General features: G+C 53.8%; 1 protein-coding gene across 4 annotated transcripts in view; it reads left to right on the top strand.

Annotated features, from left to right (window-relative positions):
* The window catches only part of GRAMD1B (GRAM domain containing 1B), a 241,420-nt gene that overhangs the window by 200,253 nt on the left and 21,802 nt on the right, over positions 1 to 19,365 (top strand). For all 4 annotated transcript variants that reach the window (XM_042904721.1, XM_042904719.1, XM_042904718.1 and 1 more), the window contains 6 exons: positions 776 to 796; positions 11,284 to 11,368; positions 12,157 to 12,260; positions 13,020 to 13,115; positions 15,020 to 15,100; positions 18,372 to 18,487. In XM_042904721.1, coding sequence (XP_042760655.1) covers positions 776 to 796; positions 11,284 to 11,368; positions 12,157 to 12,260; positions 13,020 to 13,115; positions 15,020 to 15,100; positions 18,372 to 18,487 — 503 coding nt within the window. The remainder of the gene's footprint in view (positions 1 to 775; positions 797 to 11,283; positions 11,369 to 12,156; positions 12,261 to 13,019; positions 13,116 to 15,019; positions 15,101 to 18,371; positions 18,488 to 19,365) is intronic.

Raw genomic sequence — 19,365 nt, forward strand, 5'->3', positions numbered from 1 at the left:
TTAGCCATCCCTCTTGCTCTAAAGAACTTTCAGTTGCCATGAAAACGAGTAACCTTTGCCCAGGGCAGGAAATGAACCAGCTCCTGAAGTCTGGAGCTGGGACGGAGTCTTGATTTTGTTGGGAACCGAGTTACAGCAGCACAGAGTGGGGAGGGACAACCGGCAATCATGTGCTTCAACTCTCCTCTCAGCGCAGAACCTCCCCAGGACCCCTTTGCCACCTGGGTCATCAGCCAGCTATTGAGCAGAAGGAGGAATTCACGCCTCTGCTCGCCGAGAGCGTAGTGGGAGGAAGTTTCCAGGCAGCCCCTTTGCTTCCTTTACCCGAAGGCCCCATCTTGCCTTCTACAGAGGGTCTGACTTGGAGCGGAAGGCTGGGTTGGTCTCTCTCTGCACTTTGCTTCTGGTCGGGGCCCATTTGGGGACTGGGTCTCGGATGCCTGCAGCGCACCCCTCACCCCCATCAGAAAACCTCATGATGGGGCTCCGACTCCCTTCCAGCTGAGCTCTGGCTGGTGCTGCCGCTGCCTGCCGCCCCGACCTCGGTGAGGTTTCCAGCATGGACTGCTCCCTGGGCCTCCTTTCTGGAGCTGTCTTGAGAAAGGAGGACCCCTCTCGAGCAGCCACATGGGAAGCATCCGGCTGCATTTGGATTCCTCCTCCCTGCCCGCCCTCTGCTGTCTGTGTAACCTTCCCTCTGGAGCCAGGAATACCCTGGCCATTCCCACCATCTCGTCCCAGACTAATTGTGCTTTCTCTTATTTTGTCCTTTCAGAAAAGCCAGAGTTGGTATAACGTAAGTATCCCTGTTTCTCTTCTTGTCCGGGCACGTGGGAAGCGGGTGGTGGATGGAGGTGGTTGGGGAACGGAGAGGTGGCGAGGAGAGGTTTGGCCGCCCCGTGGGCTTGCTCAAGCAAGCTCAGGGGCCCCTGACCAGCCCCCTCCCTGAAACACCAGATAGACTGGTTTTCCTGTGCAGGAGGACAGGACTGCTGGTGAGGGAGGATTTGATTCAGGGAGACCTGGGAAGGATGGCCCTCCCCTCGACTCCTGGACGGGGCTCTTCCAGCCCCAGTGGAGGGGCCCAGCTGGGGGAGGCGTCCAGAGACCAGACAGAATTCTGGGACTCGGACAGCCCCGGGGCCTGAACGTAGGGGCAAAGTTTCCTTCCTTCAGCCAAGACATTTTGGGGGCAGTGCAGCCAGAAAACTTTCCCCCGTTAAGTAGAGAGGCTGTCCCATCTAGGAGAATTTGACTTCTGCCTCAAGGCACACCTCAGTAGTCCCGAGGGGCATCTTCCTTCTAGAAGACGCCCACTGCTCCTGGTTCTGTGATGGAGGCGTAGCCTGATGTCGTCCACGGTGGTGGCTCAGCCAGCTGCTGCAGACCCAGAAACTGTTTAGTGGGGTAAACAGTCCCTTCCGAGACCCCAACCCCCATCGCGTAGACTGGGCTGCAGCAGTTTGAACTTTTCCCCCTGGAGAGCAGCCGGTTGAAGTCTCTCAGCTGGCCCCTGCCACCGAATTGTACTCTGCCCTCTGGAACTGCCTAGTGGAGAGCCTGGCCTCAGGTCAGCTGTCTTTCCTGCTCCGAGTCTGCTGTTCCCCACACTCGAGTCTGATTGATCATGCAGGTACCACCTTCCCCAGCACCGGGCCGGGCCTCAGCAGGCTTCGGGGGGGGGGGGGGGCAGCAAGTGTGGGAGAAGGTGGCCGTGAGTGACAGAGCTTGTGGACACGGGGGCGGGGGTGGGAGTGGGGAGGCTTGGGTTTCACGTAGGGACTTGGGTCAGGATCGCTTGTGTGTACGTGCGGGCTGTGTTCCCACAGGGCTCAGTGATTCCCCCAGGTCAGGTACCTCCTGCTGCTCCGTGGGGAGCTGTGCCCCTCTGGCCTGGCACAGCCAAGGCAGAGGTTGGGGGGCCTCGCTGACTGAGGCGGCCTGTGTCAGGGAAAAGCCGGACCGTCCCCTCTCATTCCCCAGCCCTTCCCTGTGGACCCACCTTGGTCTTTACCCCGGCGCTGCTTACAGCTCACCTCCTGGAGGAGAGAGACGCTGCTTCTGTGAGGGAGGAGGGTGGGGGCCGCTTTCCTGCGAGCTGCGCAGGGGCTCCAGCGCCCCTTGCCTGACGAAACCCGCCCCAAAAAGTTGCATCCCCGAAAGGAACGGGAAGCAGGTGGCTGCAGACGTGTCAGACCATCGAAACTTCCAAATCTGGACGTGCAAGTGCCCATCTTGGTTGCCGGCCCCCACCCTCGCCTCTTCTCTCTCTGCCCCTCTCGCTCTCATTCTCTTTCAGTCAGGCTTCTCTGTTCCACCTCACTTTTCCTTGCCTTGGCTCTTCCATCTGGCTCCTCCTCCCTCTCCCCTCTGACTCCCGTTCTCTGGCCGGCTCTCCCTTCCTGTCTGCCACCGGCAGGTTCCCCACACTCTCCCCTCAGCGCCTCTCCCAGCCCCGCACATCACTGCTGGCGGCTGAGGGAAGGACAGAAGTGGACGCTGCCTCTCGCAGGCCAGCTGGAAAGGCCAGCCACCACGTGAGGTCCAGAACTCAGGCGTTCCGGCGACAGATAAGTGGGAGATGGTAGAGGAGCCGGGCCGCCAAAGCCCTGCTTCCTGACCGATGCCTTGCGGCTGGAGACCCTCGCTGACCGCACGTCTCCCTCTAAAACGGGCCTCCACTCCGTCTCGTCTCCCGGGCCTCCCTGGGGCTCACAGATGGTCCGTGTCTCCTCCGGCCTCCACCCCTCACCCCGCATGAATCCCAGAAACATTATCTATCGACTCTCCCCTTGGCACGAGTCATTAGCTCACAGAGGCCAAGTGCACAGGGGGACTCTTTGCAGAGCAGCATTTAGCGTTCCTCCTGATGACCGCTCTCTTGGACGCGTGCTTCCACTCTGGGGCTTCTTCCAGACCCCACGAGCCCCCTCCAGAAATGTTTTCCTGTGGCTCCCCTTTCCTCTCCCCCCTGATCCCGCATTGCCAGGCAGATGCGGTTCCTTGTCTGCCTTCCTCCCCGGCTGCCTCTGTGGAGGTCTGACACGGGACAGGGACAGGCCACAGAATGGGATGATGTGTCAGAAGGACAGAGAAGGGCTAGGTGGACGCTGGGAGGACGAGGCAGAGCCGAGCAAAGGCTCGGACGCGGAGAGGTGACGAGGGACCTCCAGCCGGCCCGAGCCAGAGGTGTGAGGAGCTGTATCTAGGTGACCTTTCCACTTTGCCTCCGTGTGTTTTTACATCAGGAGCGAGATCAGCGGCTAGCATAGTGGGTAGAGCCCTAGAAAGGCTGGCTTCAGATAACCTGGGGTGAAAACCCTGCTTTCCTTCTGAGGCCGAGGCTGGTGCCTGGCCCACTTCTGGGTGTCTGGGGGGGAAGCCAGATGCTGCCTGTTCCACACAGCAGGTGTCATCCCCTGCCCCCCCTCCCCCCACCCCGTCTCTGCCCGCTCTGATGGTACCAGTGTGCTCATTATCTGTAGCACGGACTTGAGCGTGACCGTTCCCCGAGTCACCGTTGCCCTGCCTCGATCAGGAAGAAGCCACCACCTGGGTGTTTCCCCAGAGCCACCTGGATCGATGCACACGGGTGTGGGGTGCCCTCATACCCCCAGTGCCTGCGTCCTTGGGTGGCTGGACACCCCCCTGCTGTGTGCCACGCGTGTGCCTGTGCTCTCGCGTGCAGAGGCCCCATCAGGAAACTTCAGTTCAAACCGCTCCCCTCCTCTGCACTGCCCCCTGATAGTCCATTCATGGTTTTCCAGAAGACACTTACTGTGTTGCCCCATCCCCCCTGCTTATCTCTACTGACAACTCTCTTTGTAATCTGTCCCCTGACACTCCTGGTGGTGGCTGATGTGCCATCATTGACGGGATGGGCAAAGGCTCTGTAATCCCACCTCTGGAGACAGTCACAAATGTCCTGGTCAGATTCAGGAGCGGGGGGGGGGGGTCATCGCAGAGCTGCTGACCACCGAGAGAACATCTCAGGTTGTCGGAGTAGCTTGGGTGTGCAGCTCCCCGCCCACTCCCAGCTCCCTCCTTACCTGCCTCCCTTCCACATTTTACTATCTAGCCAGGGAAGAGCGGTCAGCATGATGGCAGACCAACCGGGCCTAAAGAGTGGGCCCGTGGCAAGAGGTGGCTAGGTCCTGAGACACGTGGAAAGGCTGAGGTGTGAGGGCTTCTGGTCTCTAGCCAGGGATATGACATGAAGGTCAAGAGTGGGATGTGAAGGCAGCGCAATCCACAACTGCCCTAAGGCCCTCCCAGGCCTGTTTATATCTACGCTTCTTCCCCTCAACCCTTCCCCCTCTACTTACTTGACCATACCAGCGTTATTCACCGAGGCCCCCAGCCTGGGAGGCACAGCCCCTGGCAGACCTGAGCCAGAGGGATGAGCAGAAACAGTGCTTTAGTTTGTGGAGGGAGCCAAGGGCAGAGTTGGGGGTGGAAGGGGTGTAGTCTGCCCCCCAAAAGATGGCACCTGCTGGGTACAGTGGGCTCGCTTCTTGGAGGAAGCAGTTACAGCTCTCCTGTCCGATGCCTCGCGTGGGCACAGGTACCGTCCTCTTCTGCGTCACCCCTTTTGTGGCGGTCAGTGGTCATGGCAACCCAGGGAAGGAGCTTGTCTGAGGTCAGAGGTCAGGAGCCTAGACCCTGGTGGCTGGGAGAGACTCAGTGCCCAAGTTGCCCCATGCCCCTGGTCGGGGATGCTGGCTTTTTGGTGGCGAGGAAAGCGATCGCGCCAATCCTACAGAATGACTGACCAAGGAGGCCTGGCAGGCACGAGATTGAGAGCAAGAGAACAAAGCTCTGTGGGCATGAAACCGGGGACATTAGGGGGACAGTGTAGAAAATGGAGGGTCTGAGAGACGACCTGCTGACAGCCTCGGCAGCCTGTTCTTTCCAGGTGGGGCCACCTGTCCTTCCTTCAGCTCTGCCCGTCTGTCCGCACCTGTTTACCCATGGTCTCCAAGAGTCTTCCTGACCTCTGCCCCCCGACCCCCACCCTTCACCTTCTCTAGAATGGTCCCGTCTCTCCTGATGAGAACCCCTCCCAGTCCTACCCCCTCCTTGACTTTCTGCACGATGCCGTCCTGCCCCTATCTCTCTCCTCTCTGTTCATTGCCTCCCCCTGTCTCCTACATCTGGTTTCTCCCTACCTGGACTTGGCTGAAGGGCCAGGATTTCCTTTGAGGGTCTTAATTGAATTCTTCTCAGGTGAGGCCAGGACTCCTCCAAAATCCATCTGTTTTTTTTCCTGGGCTCCTCCACCCCTTCCCTCCCCGTGTCATACCCAGGGAGGGGGTACCACTTGGTCCCAGCTCCCAGTGTTTGCCATAGAGTTAATGTTTAGCTCGGGGTCATTTCCCTCGTCTCAGCCCCAAGCTGCCTGACGTCCTGCCTTGCCCAGCCCAGCCCATTGTCGGGGGTGTAGGAGACAAAGGCTGAGCGCTGAGACTTGTCTCTTAAGAGTTATCTCTCTGGGTGTATCCTGCCTATGCCTCACCCGACCCACCGAGGTCATCCCTTTGTTTGGCCTGCAGCAATAAACGTTTCTGGGCAATTACTGTAAGGATGCAGCTTTCGTGGGTGTAGGTACTGCCTAGATCTTGGGGTCTGGTATGGCCCAGGAGGGAGGCATTCTGGTCACCCTGCAAAATGGAACTACTCGGTTCTCCTGCTATACCGCAGAGGGTAGGGCTGACACACACAGGCCAGAGAGAAGCTCAGGTGTATGGTTTGAAGAGCGTAGACAGGGACTGGGCACCAGGAAGCCATGCACGTATTACTGGATCTGTGTGGCTGTGCACACAGGAGATGCGACGTAAACAGGAACAGTTCTAGAAGTGTATGAGGAATGCGATCGTTTGGTAAACAGATTTGGAGCAGCAGACATCTGGAACACGTCATGCTCGGTGCTGTAGAAGATAGAGGGCTGTTTGAGGTTTAGACCCCTCCTGGGGAGGACAGCGGTTTGATGAAGCTACCTGCCTGCGCTTGTGACGGGTGGAGGCCGTGGGGCTGTGTCCGGTGTGCAGATGCTAAAGACAGGGAGATAGGAGTTTGGGAAAGGAGTCAAGCTCTACTTTCTCTAAAACCTTTTAACCGGGAAACCCTGGGCTCCTCAGAGTCAGAATCTGGGAGTTTGGGAGTCAAGGATCTCCATCTGTAATGCATTCCTGTAGTCCTTCTAAAGCATGCTCATGTTTGAGTGCCGCTGGCTCTAACCTTGGAAACTCCTAGGCCAGAGGCCCCTCCTTCATCATGTGCAGACTTGGGACCCCTGAGGCAGACACAGTGGGCATAGCTGTGGGCGTGGGGCAGGTGCCCCATTTGTTTCAGAGGTCTGACTTTTCCTGGGGTCCCAAGTCCAGTCTTCCCAGTCCCAGGGCTATCTCTTCACTGCCCCCGCTTCTGCCTGGACCCCTTCCTGGCCCCATTGGCTTCAGCTCCCAAGATCCCAAGGATCTTGATAATCCTTGAGCTAAAGTTCTTTGACTATTTTAAATTAAAATAGGTGAGCCATGTCTCCTTTTGACCCCGGGGTCAGATTCTCTGCTCTTAGCATTGCTACTTGGCCCTCAAGGTCTGAGGAGCTGCCTGGGAATCCTTTTGGCCTTCGGTCCCCCTCCTGCCAGTGCTGGAGGCAGGGCAGGGTCCCCGGAGCTGGTGACGTCAGCTTCTCCAGGCGATCTGCCCGACTTCTCCCCCCTGGCATATCTACAGTGCGAAGAGTCCAGCTTCCCGACCTCCTGCTGCCCCTGCGCACAGGGTAGTTGGTGGACCGGTGGGTCAGTGAGGGGAGAGTGTGCCCCCAAAGTCCCTGGCCGTTAGAGTCTCCGATTTCAGATTTCACCACAGCAGCAGTGCTCCTGGCACCTCCCCCACCCCCTCCCCCACCAGGAGCCCCGGCCAGCTACTTTCCATTGCAGGAAACATCTGCTGGGGAGGCCAGGCTAGGCCGGGGGGTTACTGGAGGACGTTGGCCAGTACCGTCACCCAGATCCTGTAACTTGAAGCATGTGGAGGGCTCTGGCCCTGCCCGCCCACCCACCCTGCCTCCCTCCTGCCACGGGCGGGCAACTCTAACAAAGAAGTTGTTTGCTGGGCAGCTAAGCAGAGCACGGTCTGGGAGGAAAGGGGTGTGTGTAGGGGTGGGGGTGAGAGCAGGCCTTGTTGCCACAGCCAGTGGTGGCCGCTCTGCCTGGGAGAGGGCCGTGAGTCATAGGGACCGGCGCCCGCCCAGGGAAGAGATTGCACGGTGAACAGCCCGCCTTATGGGACAGGCCAGACAGAGCTGGGAAGCTGGGAGTTCATTCTCTCCTGGGAGTTTCTGACCAACTATGAGCTGTGTGTGAGTAACCGGCGGGGTGCACCTGTGCACCTGGCTGTGGGGTCATCCTCTTCCTGTGCAGTCGGTCTGTCCTCCAGGAGCCTGCTTGTTCAGAGCCCTCAGCTGGCCCTGTGCACCTGCCGTGTGTCTGCGTCGTCTGGCCCCTGCCTGCCTCTTGAAGTGGCTGTCCACATTGACTAGAGGAGGGGCTTCACCACATCCCCTCTGGGTCACCCTCAGCCCAACAACCGGCCACACTGTGGGAGCCAAAGTGGGACAAAGCAAAACCTGGCCATGGGAGACTGGCTGGCCAGCCTGTCCCAGGAACCATGCGGACGACACCCTCCCACTCGTGAGGTTCCGTGCTGAGAGCAGAGCTCTAGGAGGGAAAAGGAGGCCGGGCAGGGTCACGAAGGCTCTCTGCCAAGCCACCAGAGGTTGCCCATCTGTGTCCGGCCCAGACAAGACGGACTGTTTTCATCCTGAGGGAATCAGAGCTCAAGGAGCGGGGCTCCACTGGGAGGCGGAGCCGTGGGGAGCAATGGAATCTCTGACGGAGTCTGGGGTCCTCTGGAGCCTCCTGCTGGAGCAGGACAGCCAGCCTTTGCAGTGGTACCTGAAGAAGTTTCCAGATACACCTGCTGGTGCAGAGCTCTGCTTTGGGCACGGATCTGAGGAAATCCCAGCCGTGAGTGTGCCTCCCAACCCCTCCGGGCCTGAGTGACATTCCGCTGGGCCTTTGTAATTCGTCACTTGGCCCCAGATCACCCAGGGGCCCCAGATCTTGATAATCCTTGAGCCAAAGTTCTTTGACGATTTTAAATTAAAATAGGTGAGCCATGGCTCACTTTTGGAGAAGATTGCTTTAAGAGCGGGCTGGGGGGGCGTGGCGGGGAGCAGGGGGTCAGGTCTCTTGTGTCACAAGGATCTATGGTGGCAGGTTGTCCTACCGTGTATTTACTTAGAGTCTAGGAAGCAAAGGCGGCCGCCATCCACACCGGCAGCCAGCCGGGAAGAAATCGGAGCATTTATATGCAAGACCAAGTTGAGGAGTCCCTACACCCAAGCCACTTGTTGTAGAACTGGCTGAGGTCAGAGGTCAAGGCGGGATTTGCCCTCCCCCTCCGTACAGCTGCAGCTTTGTTCTGAGGAGAGGGGAGGAGTGGCTCCCTCCCTTTGCCAGAGGTTTGGTGTGGAGATTATGGCCAGACACCATGCACTGTGCACCTCTGTAAAATGCCCGAGTTCCCAGTGGAAATCCGGGTGAAGGAGCACTATGGAAAGCCCATTAGGAATAGGAACACTTCTGGGCTTCAGGTAACTGGATGCCTGATGCCCGCTTTCACCTGCAGGGGGCTCGGGGCCATCTGGTAGGCTGGTCCTCAGGCTGATAACTGGAGTGTGGTAATGAAGACCCGCTTGATCGTTGCATTCATTTAAAAACAATTAATCGTGGTAAGGAACATAAAATGTTCCATCTTAAGTATTTCTCAGTTCAGTAGCATTAAGTGCATTCACACTGTACTGCCACCAATTTCCAGAACTTCTTCCCCTTGAAAAACTGAAACTTTATTACCACGCCCCTGGACAAAAAGACCCACTCGTGGGCCTGAAAGGCTAGCAGGGGCCCCAAAGCAGGTGAACATCTCATCCGCAAGAGAGCGTGCTCTGCTGGGGCATCCTGTCGTTTCCTTCTTGGCACCGAGATCCTGAGGCAACATGGAGCCGTGACTCCGACCAGGGGCTCTGGTTCAGACCACCTTGGTTCGTGCTCTCCTCTCCCACTCGGTAACCACATACTTTGGACAAGTTGCTTAACCTCTCTGTGCCTCAACTTCCTAGTGTGTAAAATGGGATAATGAAAACAATCTGTGGCCAAAGGAAATGATGTATATGAAGGGCTAACAATGACAATGCTTGGTACATGGTAATAACTCATTTTGTATTAACTTAACTATAGCTCTAGAAGGGGCGCCTGGGTGGCTCAGTCGGTGAAGCATCTGACTCAGTTTTTGGTTCAAGCCCTGCGCCCGGCCCCACACTGACAGCTGGAGCCTGATTGGGATTCTCTGTTTCCCTCTCTCTCTCTTTTCCCCTCCCACACTCATGCATGAGCTTGTGCGTTCTCTCTCTCTCAAAATAGATGAATACACTTAAAAAAAAAAGAAGGTCAGACATAATTAGGAACTTACTGATGATCAGGTGGTCAAGCAGGGGTTTTCATTGTGCAGGCTCTGTTCTGCAAGGCCAGGCAGCCAGTTAGATTGGATATCTCAGTATCGGTTTGGAGCTATCATATAGGCCAGAGGAGTGTTATATTGGGAGGTCTTTTCTAGCCACAGGAGAGGTTGGCTTCTAGATACTCACTCCCAATGGCCCTGATACTTGGTTCAAACACACGGCAGGTGATTTTTGCAGTTTGGGCTTCTGCAGCATAGCATTGCCTGGGGGGTGGGAGGTAGCACGGCATCCACTGGAAATCTCTTCCAGAAATCCTCCCCAAACTGAAGTCCTGTCATTACGTCTCCTTCAACTTCCTGTGATATTCCTCTTCCCTCTGGCACAAAAGCCATTGAGCCACTTAGCTCAGGTAGTCAACTGCAGGCTCTGAATGTGGTCGGGCCACAGCCTGAGTTTGCTCACAGGCCAGCGAGCTTCACAGAAAGCCAAAAACGAACAGTCTAAGGTGCATTTCATTGCAATTCATTGCACCCAGCTGTATGTCAGTGGATTCCCAGGGAAGTGGCTGAGAGAGTGTAAATGGCCAAGATCTATCTGTCGCCATCATCAGGACAATCTGTGTGCACCCGTGCACTCCTGGCATAAGTAGGTCAGTGAACCTCCTGGGTGGAGTACACATGTTTCTCTGTCGCAATGCATGGCTCTTCTGGGTTGTGCACCTGTCTTCCTGTATCATCCTCGGGTACCTTTTTTTTTAATTTTTCATTTTAATTTTAAGACTGTAAGTTTGGAAAGATCAGGATTCCTGTCTATTCAACTGGCTGATGGAATTTCCATGGAGGATTTGCTAAGGTAGTTTATGGGTACGAGCCTGCACGGAGGCACCCAAAAAGCTAGGTGGGCACAGGGTCACCTGGTGGCACCAGTGATGGGAGGTGAGCTCAGGACCAGGAATCCAGAAAGCTGCCCCTGACCAGCTGGAGAAACCTTGGGGAGGGGTCTCCTCTCTGGCCTTTGTTTCCTCATCAGTAATGTAAGTGTTGGAGTGGATAGTCTTATAAAGGGTGGGGAGGGAATGAAGGCTGCGTGCCTCTAGTTGCCAGGTGTGCTTTTAAATTCTCTGTGTGCTTACTCTAGTACTAGCTTTATGGGTTTTTTAAAATCCAGTCTTGGTGAAGTGCAGGTCTTCTCCCTGCCCCGTTTTCCTGAGATATAATTGAGATGTCACATTGATATAGTCCTCCATTTTGATTTCTTTTTTTTTCCTTGTTGTGAATTTCATACACGGCCAAGTACTTACTGTGTTAGTCATGATAACCACTTCTGAGGGATGCACTGAGTACCGTCATATTCTGGGTCCTCCCGGGGGGCTGAGGGAGCCCTTCTGAGCCCCTGTTTCACTGTCAAGGTGGTACTTCCTGCTGGCAGAAGGCAGCACAGCAATAGCTCTCATGGTGGGTCCCAGGAAGCTCCCTGGACGTGTCCCTCCTTCTTTTCTCTTCTTGGAATGCAATGTGGGCCCTGCTTCGTCTGTTTGACGTTTTTGCGTCGATGGCCACTTTTTCAGTGGCAGATTCTCTCCGTGGTGTTTTTCCATAATACCGAAGCTCCCTTTGCCTAACCTGGCCGCTTAGGGTCTGTGGGATAACAGGGCCTCATCTTTGCCTTTTAAACACGCAAGCAGGTGCTTTTCCTGCATCTGCCTCCCCAGCCCCACGGAACCTGGAAGCATCCTGCTAACCTTGGCCGTTGTCGTGCAGGTATTAAGCCCAACTTACAAGCAGAGAAATGAAGACTTCAGAAAGCTCTTTAAGCAACTTCCAGACACGGAGCGCCTCATTGTTGGTGAGCTGGGAGACCTGGGGATGGAGGGCAGGGGGCAAGAAGGAAGTCTGGGATCCCAAGGACAGCACTCAGGCTGCTTCTGTCTTGAGGTTGCCCACATAAAAGCCAGCCCAAGCGAGAACATCTGTCCGGGAGCAGGGAGAGAAGATGTCCAGAGCGCCGACCCCGGTGGTTGTGGCTCAGGGCTAAGTACCATGTGTGTGGTGGCCTTGACAGAAAACCCAACCTGGAAGGAGTCTCTGCCATTCTTAACCTCTGTAGATGGCCCAGCGGTGAAGGGTTGGGGTAACTGTGTAGGGGAGGGGTGTTCGTTGACTTTAAAAAAAAAAAATTTTTTTTTAGTGTTTATTTTGAGAGAGAGCATGAGCAGGGGAGGGGCAGAGCGAGAGAATCCCAAGAAGGCTCCATGCTGTCAGTGCAGAGCCCCATGCAGGGCTCAGTCTCATAAAGCGTGAGGTCATGACCTGAGCTGAAATCAAGAGTCGGACACTTAAGTGACTGAGCCACCCAGGCGCCCCGTGGCCTTTTCTACCTCCGACGTCTTTGCCCCGCCTCTGCCATCTCATCCATTCCTCTGCCTCCAGGCGGAAGCACGGTGATATTTCAAATCACGTGAGACACCAGGGACTCCCTTGGCCACGAGTTCAAGGGTCTCACCCACCTAGTGAGCCTAGCGAGTGGGAGGCAGTTGGGCTCCCCCAGTGCTGGTGCAGGGCGCGCATGCTTAACTCGTGGTTCGCTGAAGATGTGTCCCGTCTCTGAGCTCTCTGCCCCCCATCCTACCACAGATTACTCATGTGCACTCCAAAGAGACATTCTTCTTCAGGGCCGACTCTACCTCTCTGAAAATTGGATCTGCTTCTACAGCAACATCTTCCGCTGGGAAACTCTGGTAAAGACCTGGGGCTTGCCTCCGGGGTTGTCCCCTTGGCTGTGACTGAACGAGCTGCCCCCCACCTGCCCCTTTTTGTTGACTTCGTGCTCCACCCACACCTTTGCACAATTCCTAAATGTACAGGCCGAGTCTTGAGGGATAGACCTCCTCTACCACGTCTTCCCCTCCCTCCCTCCCTCCCTCCCTCTTGGGTGTGGAAGAGAGTGTGGGAGCATCTGCTTTCGGCAAATGCAGTTAAGTATCCTGCAAGGCGTAGGATAGTTGAGTAAAAGGAACATTGGCCTCAGAACTGGCTTGTACGTTATCTGCGTTCTCCACCTAGTGAGCTGTGTGCTACTAGGCTGGTCCTTTGCTCTTTCTCTATTTCCTTATCTTAGGAGATCAAGTGGGAAGAGGTAAACTGGGTTACTTTTATGGTTGCATCCAGTGCCGGTGTTCTGTGTCTCTGTAAGTGGCAAGTAGCACGGGGCCTCTGCACGTTAATCGGACCGTGTAGACTTGAGAAAGAAGGCTCCCTGCACCAGGAGCTGAGGCACCCTTGGGCTCTAGGCGAGGCTCAGCCACCACGTCGCCCTGTGGCCTCCGTGAAGTAGGGGGCTACACCAGGTGATCTCCGAGGAGGTCCCTTCTAGGTTTAGAAATACGTAGACTGACACGTGATCTCCCCTCTCTGAACTGGGGCCATGCGAATGCTCACTGCCGACTCAGTTAATGTCTCCTCTCGTTATCCACCCTCCCTTCCCTGTGGGGTGCCAGCTGACTGTCCGTTTGAAAGACATCTGCTCCATGACTAAAGAAAAAACAGCCCGCCTCATTCCCAATGCCATCCAAGTTTGCACTGACTCAGAAAAGGTAAGTGGAGTCTGACCTTGGACTTTCTGCTCCCCGCTGCCCCTGGCCCCAAGCCTCCCGCTTCTGTCCCTCGGTTGCATGAATATGGAAGCCAGTAGTATGGCAGTGAGGGATGGTCAGGTGATGCAGATCGTGGGGGTCGCCTCCACTGGGTCAGGGTGTTTGGATTCTGAGCAGGGGTGAAGATGGAACGGCTGAACGTTGCCCTTGGAGCCGGAACACTTAAATTTGAGTCCCGTAACCATAGGTGTGTGCCGTTGCCTCTCTCAGCCTCAGTTTTCCCGTGTATAAAGTGGAGCCAGCCATTCCTATAACACTCTTGAAGTGACATCACATATTTGGAAACACTAAATCGTAAAGCGTTGTACACATGTAAGATGTTATTATATATCCGTGTAGCGCTCATCAAAAGGGATGAGAGTCAGGGGCGCCTGGGTGGCTCAGTCGGTTGAGTGTCCGACTTCGGCTCAGGTCACGATCTCGCCGTTGGCGAGTTCGAGCCCCGCGTCGGGCTCTGTGCTGACCGCTCAGAGCCTGGAGCCGGCTTCGGATTCTGCGTCTCCCTCTCTGTCTGCCCCTCCCCTGCTCATGCTGTGTCTCTCTCTGTCTCAAAAATAAATATAAGCATTAAAAAAAAAAAAAAGATTTAAAAAAATAAATAAAAGAGGGATGAGAGTCTGGTAGGAAATGGATTCAGCACATCAGGATGGGGAAAATGTGGTAGGTAACATTTAGGGCAGAGAAAACACTGTGATCTTTGATCTTTAACCAGAGCCTGAAGACTGATAGCTTCAGGGGTAGGGGTGGACCAGGCTTCTGCTTGAACACAGGTCCACCATGCCCTTGGACTGAGGCAGTTCAGTGGCAGCAACCATGAGACTTCGGGGTCAGATGGTGTTTGGTTTGAATTCTGTTTTTCCTCACGAATCAGCTTTGTGATTACAGACGTCACCTGATCCCCACCAGCCTGTTTATTAGGTATTAGCAGTTATGTTTATTTTCCCAGGCTTTTGTGTGATTAAAATGAAGCAGCAGCATTTGGGAAGCGCCTGGATCGTGTTCAGTACCATCTGGTTTTCCATCATTTCCCCCCCGCGCGTTACACAGGGTCCCCACTAATGTGTAAGCACAAAGAGCAGGAGTCCCTCTCTCCCTGTCCTGATTGCTGTTGTATCCCAAATGTGTAAAATCGTACCCAGCACGTACCACATTCAGTTATTTGTTGACTTAATATTGAAAGGGTGAGTGGGTTAGTGGGTTTGTCTTCTCAAGGGCCAGTTCACAGCTCACCACTTAATAACCCAGTTCTAGCCAGTAGGTGGAAGAAGCTTCTTTGGAGCTGGAAAGAAAAAGAAGCTTTTATGGAGGTGAAAACGTCCACCCAGAGAGAGAAGCACTTAGCATTTAGCATTTAACATGGGTGAATGAAGGACTTGGTGACAGTGAGGACTTAGGGGGTCCCAGGTACACAGACCCCGAGGATTCATCCCCATCGCGAGAGTACCCTGGTGTCATGGTCACTGATAACTGTAGCATTTGGGGATGAATTCAGCAGCTTCTTTGTTTATTTTTGTTTTATTTTATTTTAATTAATTAATTTTAATGTTTTTGAGAGAGACAGATAGAGTGTGAATGGGGGAGGGGCAGAGAGAGAGAGAGGGAGACACAGAATCTGAAACACCCTCCAGCTTTGAGCTGTCAGCACAGAGCCTGACGCGGGGCTTGAACTCAGCAACCATCAGATCGTGACCTGAGCTGAACGGTCGGACACTTAACCGACTAAGCCACCCAGGTGCCCCAGCAGCTTCTTTTTTTTTTTTTTTAAAGGATGAAGCACCCTGTGTCCTCCATTCGTTATATCGTGAGTCTTACCAGATGTTTCTTGCTGTTTTCCCCAAATCTAGCACTTTTTCACTTCATTCGGAGCCCGGGATAGGACGTACATGATGATGTTCCGGCTCTGGCAGAATGCACTCCTCGAAAAGGTGAGTGCCGCCCAGCTCCTTCCTTCAGCCTCAGCACGCACATCCGTCTGGAATGCTCCTTCCCCTGAGGTGGGGGCCCCACGGAGAGATTGCTCTTACTGGGACATTGGCTTGCTCCAAAGCCGCCCACGTGGTTCGGGAAAGCCCCCCAGACTCGGGGTGAGTTCCGTCTTCTCCCACACGTGGTGCGGTGTGAGCAGCCTCGTCGCTGTCTGCACCGAGGCCTTCCTGGACCTCAGACACTCCAGTCCCACTGTTGTAAAATGTGCCAGCGTTTGTTTTAGTCAGGAATGGTGAGACACACAGAGGTGGAGGTGACTGTTAGGAAAGGATCAGTTTTCAGGCTTACGGGGGCCTAGAGGCAGAGGTGCATCCCACCGTGCAGAAACACACGGGGAAGTGCCAGCCGGCGTCAGCCAGGAGGCAGAGAGAGCGAGGGGGAAAGCATGCCAGAGCTTCTGTTGTGATTTTTTGTTTTTGCAGGAAGCAATAGGTGAGGCAGGGTAAGCAGGAGGACAGGTTGAGGATCAGCTACTTTGAATAATTCCATCTGGCTTCAGGGCACAGAGGCTGTCTCTGGGTGCCTGGTACCTGTCCCTGGGGTACATAAAGCTGCATACCAGGGACCTGGACTGTAAGAGCTGGAAAAGAAGGTGGTATCCACCTCGGATTGGTCAGTCGCGTGTGAAAGATGCACTTCAGGCACGTGGTTTTCTATCTGCGGGAATTACCTAACCCCAGGAGCGGCAGTCCCTCCCCAGTGAGCAAGGCCTCAGATCCCGGAGCATCAAAAATACAGAAAATAGGGGGCACCTGGGTGGCTCAGTTGGTTAAGCGGCCGACTTCAACTCAGGTCACGATCTCGCGGTCCGTGAGTTCGAGCCCCGCGTCGGGTTCTGGGCTGACGGCTCAGAGCCTGGAGCCTGTTTCGGATTCTGTGTCTCCCTCTCTCTGACCCTCCCCCGTTCATGCTTTGTCTCTCGCTGTCTCAAAAATAAATAAACGTTAAAAAAAAAAAATACAGAAAATAGGGAAATAGAGTTAATACAGCCACAAGTTTGACTGCTTGAGTGTCTGAAGGACACTGAGGGGACACAGATAAATGTGATATCATGGCCACATTCCTTAGAAAACTCACACTCAGATGTCAGGGCGGAGGGTGTGTTGATAAATAGCCCCCAAGCCAGGGAAAGAGACATAGGAAGAAGTTACATGGTTATAATTAGTTATTATATATATGACATGTATGTATCTACCCTGATTCTATCCTGAACAATCTGAAATAAACTGGGTAGATTTATTATTTAGAATTTCATGGGGCGCTTGGGTGGCTCAGTCGGTTAAGTGTCTGACTTCAACTCAGGTCACGATCTCGCGGTCCGTGAGTTCGAGCCCCGCGTCGGGTTCTGGGCTGACGGCTCAGAGCCTGGAGCCTGCTTCAGATTCTGTGTCTCCCTCTCTCTCTTCCCCTCCCCCGTTCATGCTCTGTCTCTCTCTGTCTCAAAAATAAAATAAACGTTAAAAAAAAAAAATTTTAGAATTTCTTCTAACCTGAAGATCTACAGCCATGGCATAAATCCAGGTAACTTATTTGAGCTGAGATGTTCTGCCTTAAGTAGCTATCAACAGTAGTAACATGATAATGTGTTTTAACGCCCACTGGCCTGTTTGGATCTTCAGTTCACAACCACTGTCATTGCTGGATAAGACAGAGGGACGTCCATACGGTTCACAGGAACTCTCACAAAATAGATGTGTGCCGATTGTCCTTGACCTGGTTGTGGTCAATCAAGCCAAGCCAAATGGAATGGTCAGGGAAGGGTGAATGGAGAAGGGGAGAATATAGAATGGCAAAGGCGTCCCAGGTGGGGTGAATGCTATACATAAGGGCCAAAGATAGGAGGCAGGAGGTCCAGATAAAGGAAAAGGAGATGTTTCCCTCTGGCTCTGTGAGGGCCAGCACCCGCCAGCCCAGGGAGAGCCCTGACTATGCTATTCTAGGCATTTCTCCTTAGGTGGAAACCTAGAACCCTGGCTCCTGGCAATCTGCCAGCACCTGCTGCTTTTTTTTTTCCCTTAATTTTTAATTTTATTTGCGGGGGGAGTGGCAGAGAAAGGGGGAGAGAGAATTTCAAGCGGGCTCTGTGCTGATAGCACGGAGCCCGATGTGGGACTCGATCCCATGACCCTGGGATCATGACCTGAGCCAAAATCAAGAGTCAGACGCTCAACCGACAGAACCACCCAGGCGCCCCAGCACCTGCTTCTTAAACCATAACCTTGAAAGGATGGACTCGGAGAATTCTCAGATTCTTCATCAAATCTATTGATGGGAAACATTCTTTATGTTTGACTTAAAAATCTATCTTTGTATTTTGACTGCTTCTCTTTTTCTTAATTCTCTTGCTCTCTTTTTCACATACTTCCCTTACCACCTGCTCCCCCTCCTTCCAGTTTAAGACTCATTCATGGTCCCTCCAGTCTTAGTTCTTCCACATTCTGTTGCCTCTTTCCCAAAAATCTGAACCCCATGCGAGCTCACTTTTCTGAGGACAGTACTTTTGAGGACCTGTAGACACCCAGTGAAATAAGAAACTAGAACTAATACATAGAACTGTAGGCAAACTGATTCTGCGTGACAATAAAGAAGGAAGTGTGCAGGTAGCCAAGAGAGGGTTGGATGTGATGACCTTTGAGGTCCCTTGAACTATGAGAATATAGGTTTCTTTCCAACCACAAGAACTTTCCAACTATGGAATGGGCCTCTGAGGTCACACCTCGTTCTTGAACATGAGGCAGTAGGGCCTACGTGACCAGCATTAGTATAAAGAGATTTCTGAGGTGTTGGGGAGACTGGCTCAAGGGACCGAGTCCGAATCAGACGCTCTGTGATCACCTTGGCCCCAGAGTAACACTGGCTTATGACGCCTAATGCTCGACCTCATCCATAGGAGCAAAAGATGGCTAGTTACCATCCTTAAGGGGCCAGTTGATTCCATTATGCAAACCTGAGTTGTGGGGACAGGTCAAGTTCCTGGCTCTACTGAAAGCCATATTGTTGGCAGAAGATAGGTGTCTGACGATGGGCTTGGAAAAGGGAAGAAGAGGTGGAGGAAGCTGTCACAGAGGCGTTACTCTCCTCTTCGTCCAGCAAGGGAGCATGGAGGCCAGCTTCTCCTTCCCTCAAGGGAGTCCAGCTCAACTCAGTGCCTCCGTGTAGAGTGGGGTCCTGAGGAAGGAAGGGTCACAGTCACTCTGTTGTCTCCTGCAGCCCCTCTGTCCCAAGGAGCTCTGGCACTTTGTTCACCAGTGCTATGGGAATGAATTGGGCCTTACCAGTGACGACGAGGACTACGTGCCCCCCGATGACGACTTCAACACTATGGGGTGAGAAGGCAGAGGGCAGCTTCTCCAAGAGGGACTGGGATGGTGGGGACAGCCTTCCCGGGGAGTGATGTCTAAGTGAGGCCCTGAAGGAAGTGAGGGGGTCAACCATGAGCTTACCTGTGGGAGACTTTCCCAGGCAGAGACAAAAGCAAGCGGGTGGGTGGGTGGGTGGAATGGACAAAGCACAAGCGGGAAGAGGTGAGGCCAGGGGCCAGATTCTGAAGGCCTTTTGGCCAACATGATGATTGGCTCTCACTCAGAGTGGGACAGGAAGCCCTGGGAAGGCTTTGAGTAGGTAATTGATAACTGACTTAACATTTTAATAGGATCACTCTGGCTCCTGGGTTGAAAATAGATCAGGGAGGAGCAAGAGCAGACAGGCTAAGAGGCTTGAATAATTTAGATCATTTAGATGAGAGGTGAAGGTGGTTTGGACCAGGAGGGTAGCAGTAAAAATGGCAGCAAGTGGTTAGTTTCTGAATATATTTTTGAAAGTAGAACCAGATACATTTTGAAGGATTTGCTGACAGATTGGAAAGGAACCAAAAATGGCTTTAAGGTTTTCTTGGATTTACCAACTGGAAGAGTAGAGAAGTTCCAAACCGAGATGGACAATACTATAGACCAGATTTGGGGGAGAAGATCAAGCAGGTTGGGTCTCAGAGGACTGTTAGCCAGGTGGAGATGTCACATAGACATTTGTGTTTGTGAGTGTGGAGTTCACGAGGGAAGTCTGGGCGAGGGACATAAATTAGGGAATTATGAGTGGATAGCCGTGAGATTGGCTGAAGCCACCAAGTGGCTGAATGAACATAAGAAAAGAAGTTCAGGGACTCAGCTTGGGGACACTCAACAAGAAGGAGAAGCAACAAAAGAAA

Source organism: Panthera leo, chromosome D1 (genome assembly GCF_018350215.1).
Source record: "Panthera leo isolate Ple1 chromosome D1, P.leo_Ple1_pat1.1, whole genome shotgun sequence".
NCBI lineage: Eukaryota > Metazoa > Chordata > Mammalia > Carnivora > Felidae > Panthera > Panthera leo.